Source organism: Psittacula echo (genome assembly GCF_963264785.1).
Source record: "Psittacula echo genome assembly, chromosome: 2".
Classification (NCBI taxonomy): domain Eukaryota; kingdom Metazoa; phylum Chordata; class Aves; order Psittaciformes; family Psittacidae; genus Psittacula; species Psittacula echo.
In genome coordinates, this window is record NC_137737.1 from 25,948,701 (window position 1) to 25,965,714 (window position 17,014).

Genomic DNA, 17,014 nt, shown 5'->3' on the forward strand with positions numbered 1-17,014 from the left:
GGAACACAGATGACATGTCCTCTCCATGGGTTCCAGAGACCAAGTTCTGACAGAGCATTATGATGTCATTGTCCAGACAAACCAGGAGCAGTGTCAGTTCCACTCTGTTCAGAAACACTTTGCTTTGGAGCTGGAATATTCACCATTAAGCTGAAGCCTCTCTACCTGACAAACATCTAACTAAACTGAACACGTTTTTTATTAGAGTCATGTCTTGGATGTTGCATCCTGTAATCAAATTGGTCTTGAAAATCCTAAGGAAAAAAGGATATGCCTAACGCTTCATAACCGTGATGCAGATGGTACTGGTACTCTGCTAATATGTAAGTCCAGTCTACAGGCTATTTACTTCTTTCGCCTGATGCTGCTTCACAGAACTGCAGACAGGATCTGTGTTCATATCCAGCATTGCTCATCAGATGTGTTACAGAAGGGTTAATGTGATTCATTGCCAGAGTGAGAAGCAGTTCAGCTCACCTTCTGCATGAAACCTTCTCCATAAAACCAAGAACAAAATTTTCTGTAGACTGACTTACTAAGTAAAATGAAGGAAATTCTGTCTGTTGGCAGTCTAATGTTAATCACTAACCTATGAAAAGCTTTTTGCTATTTCAGTCTGCTGCAGCTTTCCATTAACTGTATGAAGAAACATTTGGCAGAAGTTGCTGCAACCTGTTTTCTTACTTCAGTGAGTTTCACCAACCTGATTTAATAAATGTACTCATTGTCTTGTTGCAGTTCACCCTGGTCTGTAATCAGTTGTTAGGAATTTTAAAGTCCCTGTACAGTGAGTATTTTGAAAACATCCATTTATTTGCCACTATGAGTGTTCCAGAGCTCTATGCACAGTGACAATGGAATTAATTCAGGGAAAGAAATGAGCTAAAAAAAAAAATTGTTTAAGTATGCATGCCAGTCTTGCTCCGGTAGGCAGTTTGTTTACATTGATTTTATTAGGACACAAAGGAAGAAAAGAATCTATTCTGAATTGTGCTGTTCGTTCATCACAGTATTCAGTATTTGAACAAAATCTTGCAACCTCTTAGGTAGATTAAATTGCATTTCATTTACCCTCATTGTACACACATTTTGGTTGTAACAGTCAAAATATGCAGTTCTCAAAGGCCTTAATTTCAGTGAGAACAGAATGTGCTGGTTTGGAAAGAAAGCCTGGTGCAAACAAAATTGAATGCTGACACCTGAAATTGAAAGTTGAGGGAGATGGAGGAGTGACAGGAAAGGTAGTTGCACATGGCACGCTTGGAAGATGTTGCTTTGTTTGATTTTTCATTTCACAGGAACTTCATTCTCTTCATTGGAGAAAAAATAATGAGCAATTCCTGCGTTCATCATCATGCTGAAATGTACATTATCTGTGAATTCTCTTGTTTCTGTTTGAAGTACATCTTTATTTTCCCAATACACTAACTCCTGTGCATGTATGCACATCCTTACACATCTGCACATGCATATGGATCTGTACGTAACCATATGTCCTTTATAACTGTTTCTTTGTAATTCTGAATCAGCTTGTCAGTGACAAGCTTAATAGTAATTGTGATACTGAGTCATTTTGTAGCTGCTTGATACCACTTTTATTTACTATTTATTTTTTAAGTATTAAGTTTTTCCCTCTGGGTATATGTGCAGCTTATGGCCTTGATACTGCATATGCTTTTGTGGAAATACGGTTTTATCTGCATGAGCTGTTCTTCCTTTTGCAAAATAACTTTCACTGTCGTGTTTTTTGAGATAGAAGTACTACAGCTTGATTAGAAAGGTTAGGCTGGTCATGAGAAATTTTTAGATATATTAAACTCTGGAATATTGCAGTAGAGGTTGGTTTAATTTCACTGACTGGGAATAAAGAATGCAGATTTAAGAAGGTCAAAACAGTGATTCTTTTACAGCTGAGTGGAAACCAGTTTCTGAAGGCTGGATTGATGAATGAATGCTCTGTGGTTGTGCTTTTTAACTACTCAGCTGAAAAAGAAGATTACCGTAACATTGGGAATCTGTAAGCAATGTGAGATAATGTTATTTTCCAGACATGGCTCAATTGAAATAAGAAAAGCATCATTACACAAATGCAGTGAGTTTGACATTTCTAGTGTGTTGAAAAGATGCATGCTGCTGGATAAACTTTGTACACCTTTATACACTCAACATACTAGCTACTTAAAGGACATTTCTGTACTGTCTAAGGACAATCCTAATGCCCAGTATATCCACATGTACACATAACTGCCATACACCTTAAATCGTTGAAGTCAGGGAATAGAAGTTAGAGCCCTGTGCATGTGAGGAAGAAAAAAGATTTTGACAGCATAAAACTCCTATAACCAATTGGAAGTGTTTGTGTAGTAGTAGTATTTTGTTATCATAGCTGATACAGTCAGTGCAAGTATCTTAATTTTATAGACATACTGGGAGAATTCACTTTAGATATGTTAGTCTCCCCTGTTCCTGGAAGAAAAGCAGAAAGAGAGGTTCCTCTGGAAGGTAATTCAGAACAGGAACCTAACGTTGAGTTATAAGCAATCTATGAAGGAACCTACCTTTCTGTTAACTATATACGGAGCATCTTAGGACAAGTTTCCCTTAGGTTAAAGCGTGAATATCTTTATGGATAGGCACCAGCTAAGAACTTGGTCCATAACATGAATCCTGTGTAAAAATAAAAGCACTTTTAGTTTAACAAAGTCTGGGACAAAGATATGTCATAATTTACTTAAGGGTGAATAATGGGGCCCATTAACACAAGGCTGAATTTGAGCTTCAGAGAATGTATAATCCTTATCAAAGATCCTGATTGGTAGTGTCTATTCATGTCTTCTATTCAGCATTATTTAAACAGTATGGCTTGACTGAAATGGATGAGTGGAATGTCTTTTTAATTGATAGTCCTCAATTTTACGAATACTTTGTCTAAACATAAATGCATATTTTGAAAATCAGTGCATAAAAATAGAGCATATGGTGATTAAGCATGTTATTCTGGGTTTTTTTATACATATCTTAGATCAGTTGGAAGAACACTAGGACCAAAATAATTCCTATCCGCTTGTTTCTTTGTTTATGCCCTAAGGTCTTTGTATTTTCACTTTTTGTGTTGTTTCCTCCATTATCATAATCACTGTCTTACACTGAAGGACAGTATACAATTGAGTTTCCTGCAGTGTTATGCAAGAATGATGTGGTTCACCAAGGGCAGTGCAAAAAAACCCCAGAGGCATACTGTTGTCTGAGAAGAGCATTGTAGACAGTTTCTGTTCTGATCTTAAGAACTTTTGCACCTGCACCAGGTATAAAATTAGCAATTGGAAATTTGACTTCAAATTGACTGAATCCCTTGAAATGAACACACTAGAGAGCAGTCTTTGTTTCCAAGATAACAATCAGCCATGTTCGTAAGGACACGCAGAGTGTTTAAATGACAAGGTTGGCTTCAGAGCACATCTTTCTAAATGTAAATTCTATATTCAGTCAAAATCTCTGTGTCGTGGTTTAAGCCCCGACTGTAAATTAGAACCACGCAGTCTACTTCCCCCCCCAACTCCCCAGAGGGATGGGGAGGAGAATCGAAAGAATGTAACTCCCACGGGTTGAGATAAAAACAGTCCAGTAACTAAGGTATAACACAAATCACTACTGCTGCCACCAATAATAATAATGATAAGAGAAATAACAAGGGAAGAGAATATGATACCGCCCGCCAGAAAAGAGAGCCCGACAGAAAAGAGGACGTGCCCTTCCGGGTAGCTCCCAGTTACATCCGCCGGCATGACGTGCTGTGGTATGGAATACCTCTTTGGCTAGTTTGGGTCAGGTGTCCTGTCCCTGCTTCCTCCCGGCCCCTCCTCCTCCCTGGCAGAGCATGAGACTCACAAAGTCCTTGATCAGTCTAAACATTGGTGTTATCAGCTTTGTTCCCACGCCAAAAGTCAAAAACACAGTGCTGCAACAGCTACTAAGAAGGAGAAAAACTGACTGCTACTGCTGAACCCAGGACAGTGTCCACCCCTTATTCCATACCGTTCACGTCATGCTCAGATCCCACATTTTCCATATACCCTTACTCTCATCTCAATGCACTGTTATCTTAGTGCACGGACCAATTCCTATAAAGCTACTGAGTCCATTCGGTTCATGATGTTGGGCTCCATCTCTTGTAACAGTCTTTCAGGGCAGGAGAGGCTGTGTGCAGTGTTGGATCGTTGCCTGCTGATGCTGATCGTTCCTTTACTGTAGAACTCGTCCGGTTCTATCAAAGTTCAGTCTCTGTTGGGATGATGGTCGGAGGGAAGTCAGGGCCAGTCGCTGGTGCCCTGCAGACTTCTAGTTGATGGGCTATAGCAGGCAACAGCGTACAATTGAGTTCATTGTCTGTTTTCCCCTAAAATCAAATCCCCTTGAGGTACGCATCGGACTTCCCCATCTTCCCGCATTACCCACCAAGTATATCCAGGTCCCTGAGCAAAAGCAATCCCACGAGTGGGTTTGCCTTTACCTGAAGCAGGAATAACCCAGACTGTCTTCCCCAGCAAATTCTTTATGCGCACCACAGGAACTTTGTCCCCCTCTACAATATGTAAAAGTTCTGACTGGGCTGGGCCAGCCCTGTTGGCAGATCCTCTGGTGTTGACCAACCAGGTGGCCTTTGGTAAGTGTGTATCCCAATGCTTGAAAGTTCCCCCACCCATTGCTCTCAGTGTAGTTTTTAACAGCCCATTGTACCGTTCGATTTTCCCAGAGGCTGGTGCATGGTAGGGGATGTGATATACCCACTCAATGCCATGCTCTTTGGCCCAAGTGTCTATAAGGTTATTCCAGAAATGAGTCCCATTATCTGATTCAGTTCTTTCTGGGGTGCCATGTTGCCACAAAATCTGGTTCTCAAGGCCCAGGATAGTGTTCCGGGCAGTGGCATGGGGCACAGCGTATGTTTCCAGCCACTCGGTGGTTGCTTCCACCATGGTAAGCACATGGCGCTTGCCTTGGCGGGTTGATGGGAGTGTGATATAATCAATCTGCCAGGCCTCCCCATATTTATACTTCAGCCATCGTCCTCCATACCAAAGAGGCTTTAACCGTTTGGCTTGTTTAATTGCAGCACATGTTTCACACTCATGAATAACCTGGGCAATAGTGTCCATTGTTAAGTCCACCCCGCGATCACGGGCCCATCTGTATGTTGCATCTCTGCCCTAATGGCCTGAAGTGTCATGGGCCCACCGGGCCAAAAATAATTCACCTTTATGTTGCCAATCTAAGTCCATCTGAGCCACTTCAATCTTAGCAGCTTTATCCACTTGTTGGTTGTTCTGGTGTTCCTCAGTGGCCTGACTCTTGGGTACATGGGCGTCTACATGGCGTACCTTCACCACCAGGTTCTGCACCCGGGCAGCGATATCTTGCCACAGTGCAGCAGCCCAGATGGGTTTCCCTCTGCGTTGCCAGTTGCTCTGCTTCCATTGCTGCAGCCACCCCCACAGGGCATTTGCCACCATCCATGAGTCAGTATAGAGATAAAGTACTGGCCACTTTTCTCATTCAGCAATGTCCAGGGCCAGCTGGATGGCTTTCACCTCGGCAAACTGACTCGATTCACCCTCTCCTTCAGCAGTTTCTGCAACTTGTCGTTGAGGACGCCATACGGCTGCCTTCCATGTCCGTTGCTTTCCCACAATATGGCAGGACCCATCAGTAAACAAGGCATATTGCTTTTCACTTTCTGACAGTTTATTATATGGTGGGGCCTCTTCAGCACGCATCACCTCCTCCTCTGGCGACATTCCAAAATCTTTGCCCTCTGGCCAGTCCATGATGACTTCTAGAATGCCTGGACGACTGGGATTTCCTATTCGAGCTCGTTGCGTAATTAGTGCAGCCCATTTACTCCATGTCGCATCGGTTGCATGATGTGTAGAGGAGACCCTGCCTTTGAACATCCAGCCCAGCACGGGCAACCGGGGTGCCAGGAGGAGCTGTGCTTCAGTGCCAATCACCTCCGAAGCAGCTCGAACCCCTTCATAGGCTGCCAGTATCTCTTTCTCAGTTGGGGTATAGATGGCCTCAGATCCTTGGTATCCCCAACTCCAAAAGCCGAGGGGTCGACCTCGAGACTCCCCTGGAGCTTTCTGCCAGAGGCTCCAGGTAGGACCATTCTCCCCAGCTGCGGTGTACAGTACATTTTTTACATCTGGCCCGTTCCGGACTGGTCCAAGGGCCACTGCATGAACTATCTCACGTTTAATTTGCTCAAAGGCTTGTTGTTGCTCAGGGCCCCATTTAAAATCATTCTTCTTCCGGGTCACATGATAGAGAGGGCTTACAATCGAACTTTAATTTGGGATGTGCATTCTCCAGAAGCCCACAGCACCCAAGAAAGCTTGTGTTTCTTTCTTATTAGTTGGTGGAGACATTGCTGTTATTTTGTTGATCACATCTGTAGGGATCTGGCGACGTCCATCTTGCCATTTTATTCCCCAAAATTGAATCTCCTGTGCAGGTCCCTTGACCTTACTCCGTTTTATGGCAAAACCAGCTTTCAGCAGAATTTGGATTATTTCCCTCCCTTTCTCAAAGACTTCTTCCGCTGTATCACCCCACACAATAATGTCATCAATGTACTGCAGGTGTTCTGGAGCTTGCCCCTGTTCCAGTGCATTCTGGATCAGTCCATGGCAGATGGTAGTGCTGTTTTTCCACCCCTGGGGCAGTCGGTTCCAAGTGTACTGGACGCCCCTCCAAGTAAAAGCAAACTGTGGCGTGCACTCTGCTGCCAAAGGAATTGAGAAGAATGCATTGGCAATATCAATCATGGCATACCACTTGGCTGCCTTTGACTCCAGTTCATACTGAAGTTCTAGCATGTCCGATACGGCAGCACTCAATGGTGGTGTGACTTCATGCAGGCCACGATAGTCTACTGTTAGTCTCCACTCTCCATTAGACTTTCGCACTGGCCATATGGGGCTATTAAAGGGTGAGCGGGTCCTGCTGATCACTCCCTGACTCTCCAGACTACGGATCAGTTTATGGAGTCTCGGTTGGTGCGATACTGCCGCCGGTGCACTGTTGTGGTTGCGATTGGCACTTGTTGTTCTTCAACCTTCATCAGCCCCACAACAGAAGGATCCTCTGAGAGACCAGGCAAGGTGGACAGCTGCTCATTTTCCTCAGTCTCCAAAGCAGCAATACCAAAAGCCCATCGGTACCCTTTTGGGTCTTTGAAGTACCCTCTCCTGAGGTAATCTATGCCAAGGATGCATGGAGCCTCTGGACCAGTCACAATGGGGTGCTTTTGCCATTTCCTTCCAGTCAGGCTGATCTCAGCCTCCAGTACAGTCAACTCTTGGGATCCTCCTGTCACTCCAGAAATATAGATGGGTTCCACCCCTTGACAGCTTGATGGCATCAAGGTACACTGTGCACCGGTATCTACGAGAGCTTTATACTTCTGTGGGATTGATGTGCCAGGCCATCTGACCCACACAGTCCAGTAAATCCGATTGTCCCCTACCTCCACCTGGCTGGAGGCAGGGTCCCTCTAACAGTCATCACAACGTTGGACACCTAAGTCGTATTGAAAGGGATTATTCTTCGTTATCACAGGAGCTGGAGTAAAATCAGCTCTTCCACTCCATCTGGGAACCTGCTCACCAGAGACTGAAGCCGCAGCTCTCATGGGATGATTAGTCTTGACCCTTGTTCCTATTTTCAGTTCATGCACCTGTTCCTCGAAAGCTGAAGTAGGTTTTCCATCCCACTTCGTCATGTCTTCTCCATGATCCCGCAGGTAAAACCATAGGGTGGCCCGTGGTGTTTGCCTTCTATATCTTCTGTCTCGAACAATAGGACGTCTTTTGTTAACAGCTGAGACGTGTGTTGGTACACGTGAGGAGCTGGATAAATCAGATAGATCGTCCCTCAATTGTTTGACATCCTGGGACAGTTTTTCCACAGCTGAGATGATGGAAGGGGTGAGATTGTCTTCGAACTCTCGGAGTTTATGAATCATTTCATCCACTGCTGGTGTTACTATGTCACCCCAGGTTACTGTTGCCAATGTATGGGCATATGATGACGGTGCATTCCGTGTAAGTTTTCGCCACATGGGTCGTGTACATTCGACTTCATCTGGGTCTATGGGTATATCTCCGTTATTCGGCTTGATGTGATAGATCATCTCTACGATGGCTGATTCCCTCAGAGACTGGATGCCTTTCTCTAAAGTAGTCCACTTGGCCAAATGACTCGTAACATCGTCCTTGTATGGAAACCTTTCTTTCACAGCTGCCAAGAGCCGCCTCCAAAGACTGAGGGACTTTTTCTCTCTTGCAATTGCTTTGTCAATTCCCCCTTCTCTAGCAAGTGATCCCAGCTGCTTGGCTTCCGTACCTCCTAGTTCGTGACCGTCGGCCCCATTGTCCCAGCATTGGAGCAACCAGGTGATGATGTGCTCCCCTGGTTGACGGGTAAAATCTTTTTGCATATTCTGTAGCTCGGTTGAGGTCCGAGGTCGAGAAGTCACCTCTTCTTCTTCTTCGTCATGTGATGATGACTCCTGATCATCATCCACCATCCACTGGTGGCCCGGGTGGTGAATACTTTGTTTCTTCATCTTGCTTCACCCTTCTTGCCTCTTTTTTGCTTTTTCTCTTGCGTACAGGGGCAATAGATATTGGTACGAATTGGTCCTCTGGTTTAGCTGCAGTCATCACTGTGGTTTGAGTAGCAACAGTACTTGTTGCTGGGGGTGGTGTAGCTGCTGTGGTTGGAGCTGGGGTAGCTTCGCTGTCTGTTGCAGTTGAAGTTTGAGTAGCGGCTGTACTTGTCGCTGGGGGTGGTGTAGCTGCTGTGCTCGGAGCTGGAGTAGCTGCGCTGTCTGTTGCTTCGCCCTCAGATCCAGGGACATTTTTTTCCTTTTGAAGGTGCTGAGCAGACTCTGCTTAACTCTTGAGATCAGGCGTAATGGTTGTGGACAAAACACACTCTGTATGCGTGCCAACATGGTGACCCCCATCACAATCAGCAAACAGGTCTCAACAATATTAAAAGGCCACTCAAAAATTTCAAAACTCTCAAATGATGCTGTAAACGGTCTGGGAGGGGCACTGGGAGGGTAAAAGAATGTCTCCTTCATAGGTTGACCACCCAGGAAGGAGAAAAAAGATGTATAGTTGCTAAGCATTTGTATTATATACCTCCCAAAGTATAAAGGTGGTGACCACACTGGGAACATAAGCCAGATCAGTTTCATGATCAATTTTTCTATTGTATTACAAGTCATTACCATAAAATACGAGACAATAACCTTAGCCCAAGCCCCACACTTGAAAAACACTAACACAGCAAATACCGGCTCTAAGTAAGCTACGGCATATTGAGACTGTGAGATCAAAAACAACAACTTTGAGAGCCAATAAATCAGCATTGTGACGAGTGACTATTAATCCAAAACACTGAATGCTTATCACAAATACGATTAGACACACTCCGGTCAGATCTGTCGTTATCTCAACCCTTCGTGCCCCACGTTGGGCGCCAAAAAGAACTGTCGTGGTTTAAGCCCCGGCTGTAAATTAGAACCACGCAGTCTACTTCCCTCCCCCCCACTCCCCAGAGGGATGGGGAGGAGAATCGAAAGAATGTAACTCCCACGGGTTGAGATAAAAACAGTCCAGTAACTAAGGTATAACACAAACCACTACTGCTGCCACCAATAATAATAATGATAAGAGAAATAACAAGGGAAGAGAATACGATACCGCCCGCCGGAAAAGAGAGCCCGACAGAAAAGAGGACGTGCCCTTCCGGGTAGCTCCCAGTTACATCCGCCGGCATGACGTGCTGTGGTATGGAATACCTCTTTGGCTAGTTTGGGTCAGGTGTCCTGTCCCTGCTTCCTCCCGGCCCCTCCTCCTCCCTGGCAGAGCATGAGACTCACAAAGTCCTTGGTCAGTCTAAACATTGGTGTTATCAGCTTTGTTCCCACGCCAAAAGTCAAAAACACAGTGCTGCAACAGCTACTAAGAAGGAGAAAAACTGACTGCTACTGCTGAACCCAGGACACTCTGGAACTACAAAACTTCCATAGTGTGGAATGCAGCTCTCAATACATCCTTACCCAGTCATAAGAAGACTACAAAAGACGAAGACACTCCTACAAAATATATTAATTTCCAACCCTATATTCTAAGTATGTTACAGTTGCATTTCCAGTTTTTCATTGTGACTATTATAGGAGACAAATGGTGATATTTATAGGTAAGATCATGTAATACTTTCTGTTACAGTAAGCTACAATATTAGAATGATAGCAAAAATTAGGCTCTGGAGGATGTGGTAAAAAAAAATAATAAGTTATTTTGCCAGATCTAGTCACAGTGGAATCTAATGAAGAGCTGTTAGCTCTAAAGGAACACATGATCGTGATGACTTGTAGCCTGATCATGGTTTTATGAAATGTTCTTTATACAGCAGAAGTGATTTCTTTTCAGGAAACTTTTTATGGATACTCAACAGAGGGCTTTTCCAGACCTGTGTGACAACATGAAAGAATGATTCTAGCAAGGAAACAGTGATGGCATTTCTTTTACAAAACGGTGGGAGTTAGCTCTCCGTGTCTGAGTGGAGCAAGTGGGTGCTGAATAGATTGTCAGACTTCTGAAAGGCAGAAGTTCATTTCATGCAAAGGAACAGTTAGATGAAGAAAATAATAATAAAGTCAAAAGGACAAAGTAGAAAGATTGTTTTAATAGTGATGTTTATGGTGGTGGGGTTTTTTTTAATAAAGAGGGTTGGATGAGTGGAGGCATCACATGGAGACAGGAATTTGGTGTTGAGACAGGTTTCGCATTTATGAATGATTCTTTGCTCTCTAGTTACATGTTTTATTTCATGAATGTGCAGAATAAAATTCTTAACACATTTTGGAGATTTGTCTAGCTTGTTTGTGAACTGAAGAGTAGATTTGGAAAATAATCGTCTTGAGGCAGCACTGTTGGTGAGAAGCGATTTGCTGAATAATGTAAGTACTCCTGCAAATCCTTGGGGACAGACTTCTTAAATTACAGTTTCTAATTCCATGGAAATATATTAACTTGAAATTGTAACCTGTTTAATTCTCTTTATGCAGAAAAGATTGATTCATTTTGGAGGTTTATTAATCAGCAGATATACTTCTCTGAGAGCCATCACTGTAACGATCTTGAAAGCCTCAGTTGTTTTCTAAAATACAGGTATTAAAACCTGCGTAGCTTTCCTGTTGAGTCTAAATGGTGAAATGTACAAATCTGTTTCACTTCATTACTTTTTGCGAGAGTCAAGAAGCACGAAAGTCTTCAGCTGGAGTTATCAGACCAATTCCATTAGATTTGAGAGCCTCCCACTCTGAAGAGATCTAGCCCAGAGGGGTTTTTTGGTGATGTTTGGTGCTTAGAATGCCCAGTGTTTTGAAAGACCTAAAACTTAGTGCTGCATGTATTATCAATACCAAAATGGAGACTGAAGGTTTGTTAATGATATAATGATTGTGAAGTGCAGCTGAAATTGAGAAGTAGTGAATTGAAGGGAACTTGTCAAACCACAGTTTTGTACCTTGTGCTCTGGCTCATTATTCCAGGTTGTACTAGAATAGAGTTTTGGGGGTTGTTCCCCCCAAAAGTCCTACCTCAGTCTGTGGTAAGTTAGATGATGTTCAGTGAGGGAGGTTGCTTTACCTAAACTTATTTTTATTCTCATTTCTAATTATTTATATTTTGATATTTATTCATATGTATTTATTTTTATTTACTTGCATTTCATGTTACTGGCAAGGTGAATATTTTCTTCTTTGCTTAGAACCTAACCACTATTCCTTGATTTACATGCTGTTTGTTATTCAGGGTATACAGGTCCTCTCTACACAGTGTAAAGCACAATCTATACTCAAGCAGTGTAGATTCAGATCTGTTTCATTTGCAAATAAGTGAGAGTCATACATAAGGCTTGTATCTGGAACATTGTAATTACACTTGCTACTTTCTGTTTCTCTGTTGCCTACTTAGTGTATTCTGAGATGTGAAGAAGGTAGAGATTTTGCAGATACAATGTATGGTAATGTAATCAAAAGCTGAAGTGGGTTAGAAGTGGTGGCGGATTAAGTGTCTTATTTCTACTGTCTTTAACTACAAATTGTCTTGCCTTTAGAAATTTTTGAAAAGTTGACCTTACATTCATTTCAGTTGCCAAATACAAAACTGAATTGACAATCTTTAACCTTAAGTAACTTTTATCAGACTCGCTAAGACTAATATTTAGGTGTACATGCTCCGTAACAGCCTGTGCAATCCAGATGTTACTGCAGACAAGTGAAAGCTAGTTGCTTGATATGGCAAGTGAAGTACTGTTTCTTAAACATTGCTAATGTGCAGAGAAGAACTTGCAGTGATGTCAGAAGAGACAACGTATGTTTCTGCTTTCCTAAGACTCTCTCTTTTATGCTGTAATTGTTTGTAAGTGTGTTTGCACTATAAATCTTGGTTTATTAGAAGTTTCCGCTGTTATGTATGTTGTACAGTATGATTGTTTGCACTATAAGGAAATCAGCAAAAATACCAGATTACTTTTATCCTGGGAGGCAAGATTTCATAGTAATTTGGATTCTGATGAAGCAGCTAGATATTTAATATACTCTTCTAAAATATTTTCATGAGACACTTATCTTCATTGACCTGTGTGGTGCTCATCAGATGCTGCGTATGATGGAAAAAGTGGTTTGATACATGTAAGTGGGAAGGCACATTATTATTTATTGGGGTATGTCATCACTGGAATGTGCAGTAAATTCAAAATAGCATGAAATGCATGAAAAAGACTATAATGCTCATTTAGGTGACAGTCTTTCTGCTGTCTGGTTATATACTGTATTGTTTGGGTTTTTTAAGCTTTTTATGCTTTTACGCATTTCAGAAATTTCAAAGTTGTATAGTACAGAGACATACAGTAGCTTCTAAATATAAATAAGCTTAAAAATACATTCTGCAAAACCACAATGATCCATTTAATAAAATACCCATTTTTGTAAACACCCTGAAAGGAGTGGGTGAAAGTAGTGGTACACATCATATGGGCTTAATCTGTTTCTTATAAATTTGCTGTGAATGTTCTAATTCAATATAGATAACGTGCAATCTGTTCTAAACATCCAGTTGTACAATAAGGGTAATTTGTGGGAGACAGTTATGGATCTCAAGAGCCCTTTCATCTTTCAGAGTATTGAATTAATCTCCTCCTAAATACTCATTCAGAAAGTGCCAGAAGACTGCTTGCTTGGTTGCCATGGTAGATATTATTCTCCGGGCTCCTTGGAGAACTAAATTTCTATAAACTGTGTTTTCAAGTTTATCGAAGCAGTAAGATGTAGTTACTCTGATTATTGTTGTTGTTGACAGTTTCCTTCTGTCATTTGCTTTCATTAATTTTATTCTTCAAAAAATGTTCTAAAATTTCTTTACCTGCTTGCGCTTTCAAATAGAAAAGTAACTTTCATTTAGAGACCAAAAAGGGCATATAGAGTTTTATGGTCTTTTTTAGTTAAAAAAAAAAAAAAAGAAAATCAGAAAATGGAGTACCTGTAGGCTGAGAGACTAGTGAAATTGGCAGAACTCTGATAAATGCAGGTTGTAAGCAGGGAAAGGAAAAAAACCACTTTTCTCAAGTCTGTACAGGGGCAGATACTGTGAAGGAGATTGGACTGACTTCTTATACAATAAACTTGTCTGTTGGTGTGTTCTCATGGTGCACGCAATCTGCTTATGAGTAACCTAACTAATGAAGCCTGATTTCCTTAGGATTTATGTGGTCACTTGCTCCATGACCCTGGACCTTTAAACATCTGATTCAGGTGTGAAAGTTGCAGATTTTAGGAAACTGTTGCTGTCCACTACTGAAATTCAGAGACTAGCTTGACATTTCAAGAGGAATTGTATAATGATTATTCTGTAGTAATTAATTTTGTCAGTTCAAGTTGTGTGGTTATGTTTGTTGCTTGCTTGTTCAGATGCCTATTACAATGTGCATGCACATGTGCTTAGAACACTTGAGCTTGGGATTTTTATTTTATTTTGATGTTTTGGTTACTGAAGATGACTACAGTCAGTATAAGCCTATCACTAGGGAGGCTAACAGGGTGAGAAGTCATCAGATTTTAAGATGAAATACTTACCTGCGGTTACCCAGGAACACACGTCAGTGTTCAAATTAAAGCCTTGACCTCACAGAAAATTCTGTGGTCCTGGCATCTGAAAAGTAACCGCCTTGTTTGCTACCATATTACCAAACTGCTCCCTTTCAGAGACATCCAGAAGCAAAGCTGTTCTTGGCAGACCTGTGTTATCTGTGCAACTGAAAGAATCTAAAATCTAACTCCTAATCAACTCTGAATATGTGGGAGGATACCACTTTGAATCAGTGACAATGTGAATGATCGTGTGGACAGGCATTGAAGGGAGGGAAGAAAGCTCCCCATTAATAATTGGAGTTGTAAGAATTGTTTTGTCGATATGCAAATTTACCATTTATCTACTTCCAAAACCTTTCTTGTCTAGTGTGACGGAACAGGGCACATACAAACTCTTTAGGTACTGGATAAGCAAAACAGTATTCATTATCTACTTCATTATGAATATGAACCCACAGTGTGAAACTGCGTAAGGATAGCACGTGTTAGTCTTCCTGGAAGGTGACATTTAGTGTGTGTACAAAATGTGAATATATTCAGAACAAACCTGAGGGGAAGGCAGATATTTAGAGAACTGAGAAGCTCAGGGTAGGCTGATACATCACAAAGCACTTGAAATGAATGTATAAAATACATTAATTACTATTATATTTTCTCTTAAAAATCAGATTTGTTTCTAGCAGAAGACTGGGGAAAATGCCGTTCCGGACAGTGTAGTTCAGACTGGCAGCAAATCTGTTACAGACCATCTTTTATTGGAACAGCAGCTGAACTATGAAATGATTGAATTGTGAAGTGATTAAACAAAGAAAAATTAATAAAAGAAGGTTAGTTTCAGTAATGTGAATTTTTTTTTCAATATATAAGCAAAATAGGGAGCACATTAAGGACCAAATGAGGCTGGGTATGTTCCTGAAGGATGTTTGGTTTTTAACCTGAATATCTACAATAATCAACATACAAGCATTTCCTATCTTTCTCTCATTCTCCTCTGGTACATTATAAACTCAGCATTTCTGCTGCATTTGAAGTCTTGTATGCTTCTATGGAAAAGCAATGAAACTTGACATTTGGAAAGTGCAAGAGGTTTTGTGTTCAAGGAAAGATGGTTGGGGTCAAAGAGCATGTTAGTCTTTAGTTAGTATTCAGCATTCTTTTCAGTTAGCATGGGGAATATTTTAGATGCTTAGTGCCTAGTGTGTAGTTAATTCATTACACCCTGTGCTGTAAAAACTACAAGAAATGTGTATTTGCCAAGCTGAGAGTAACCATTTTTATTAGTAATACAGAGGATGGGATGTTGTATCTTTTAACAGCTGATGAAGTTCTAAAATGTATTCTGAGGTAATTTATAAAGCAGACAAAACTGGGGATCCCTTAACCTTCTCTTCCTGAAATAAGTATTAAACTGAAGTGTCTGACATACATTGACTTGACAAAAATATATAATATTCTGCTAGAAATGTTTTGAAATCATGGGGCATATACTGTAGCTTTCTGTTGACAGGCGTATATACATCATTGCATATGTATCAGACTTGGTATTGCTGTTTCAGAAGCAATATTATGTACTTATTTTATATTTTATATTTACTTATTTTATATTATTATGTACTTATTTGATAAGAGACTGAAATTCCCTCCCTCAGAGGGAATTTTCATAAACCCCAAATTCATTTATATACATAGAAAGCATCTTACCATTATACAAATAGCTATATGCTTAACCAAAATAATAACTTCTCCTGTATGTACTCTCAGCACTGGTTCTCTCTGATGTGCAGTTCCGTGAATTACAAGAAACATGGCATGCGGTGCTAGGTAGCTATATGCAAAAGAGAGCAGGTCTTTTGGTGAGATAATGTATTTTTGCTTCTGAGAAGCAGGCTGTCAGGAGATTTCAATAGAACTGTTAGGCTCTGAATATCAAAGCATGCTTTTTAAGGTTCCAGTTCATACAAAAGGAATTAGAGAAGCCTGGAGTAAAATACCTGGCAAAAGAACTAAATTCAGGTGGGTACTTTTTAAAGCTTTCTTGTATTTTAAAGTTTTAGTAAAATAAAATTAAATGGAAAAGCAGGACTAGAAACAAGTAGAATATTTTATAAGTTAAGGTGCTACAGTACCTTTTCCTATTGTCAGCAACTAAGACTTCAGAAATCATTTCAGAGCATTATGCTCCTGTGTAGTTTGCTAGGTTATTCACATAGTAATAGGTGTAATATGTGCTACTTATGGATGTATATCCTGTGAAATGAATTGAAAAGAAAAAGATTTGCCTTCCTAAAAAGCATTTGGAGAATCTGAAATTTAGTAGTTTAGTTGTCCTGTTTGGTTTTTGTTTTTTCCCCTCATTTGCAGGCTTTGCTGCCTTCCTTCCCCGCCCAGGTGAATTTTTTGTCTAATTCCTTTCTTTTCTTAGGAGAATCTTATCTTTTTTCTTTTTATGTGTTTCCTCAAATGATAATATAATTCATACTCTTTTGTTTTTCTATTGCCTTGGAATGTGTTTGCAGAAATAAGCAGTACATGGTAGGGCATTACTGCACGGGCGTTCGTTTCTTTTGGCCCAGCCATAGCGGTACTATCTACCTTGTACAGAAGCTGATTACATTTGATACTCAGGTAAATGGAGATAATATAAAACCATGACTAAAAAACTAGACAAAAAATGTGATGGTATTTTGAGTGACGTTGCTCTAATGATGTCCAAATTGGTTGATCAAACTTTCAGTGATGTGACCAATCATAGTTACTTCAAAGACATGTTAGAAGGAGTTTAAATTT

General features: G+C 40.9%; 1 protein-coding gene across 6 annotated transcripts in view; it reads left to right on the plus strand.

Annotated features, from left to right (window-relative positions):
• ANO10 (anoctamin 10) overlaps positions 1–17,014 on the plus strand; it is a 172,616-nt gene that overhangs the window by 107,607 nt on the left and 47,995 nt on the right. Inside the window, exon 14 of one of the 6 annotated variants that reach the window (XM_080610994.1) lies at positions 14,896–15,008. The exons of the other annotated variants lie outside the window; for them this stretch is intronic. Coding sequence (XP_080467120.1) covers positions 14,896–14,907 — 12 coding nt within the window. The 3' untranslated portion in view covers positions 14,908–15,008. Of the gene's footprint in view, positions 1–14,895; positions 15,009–17,014 lie in introns of those variants that run through there. 6 annotated transcript variants of the gene reach the window in all.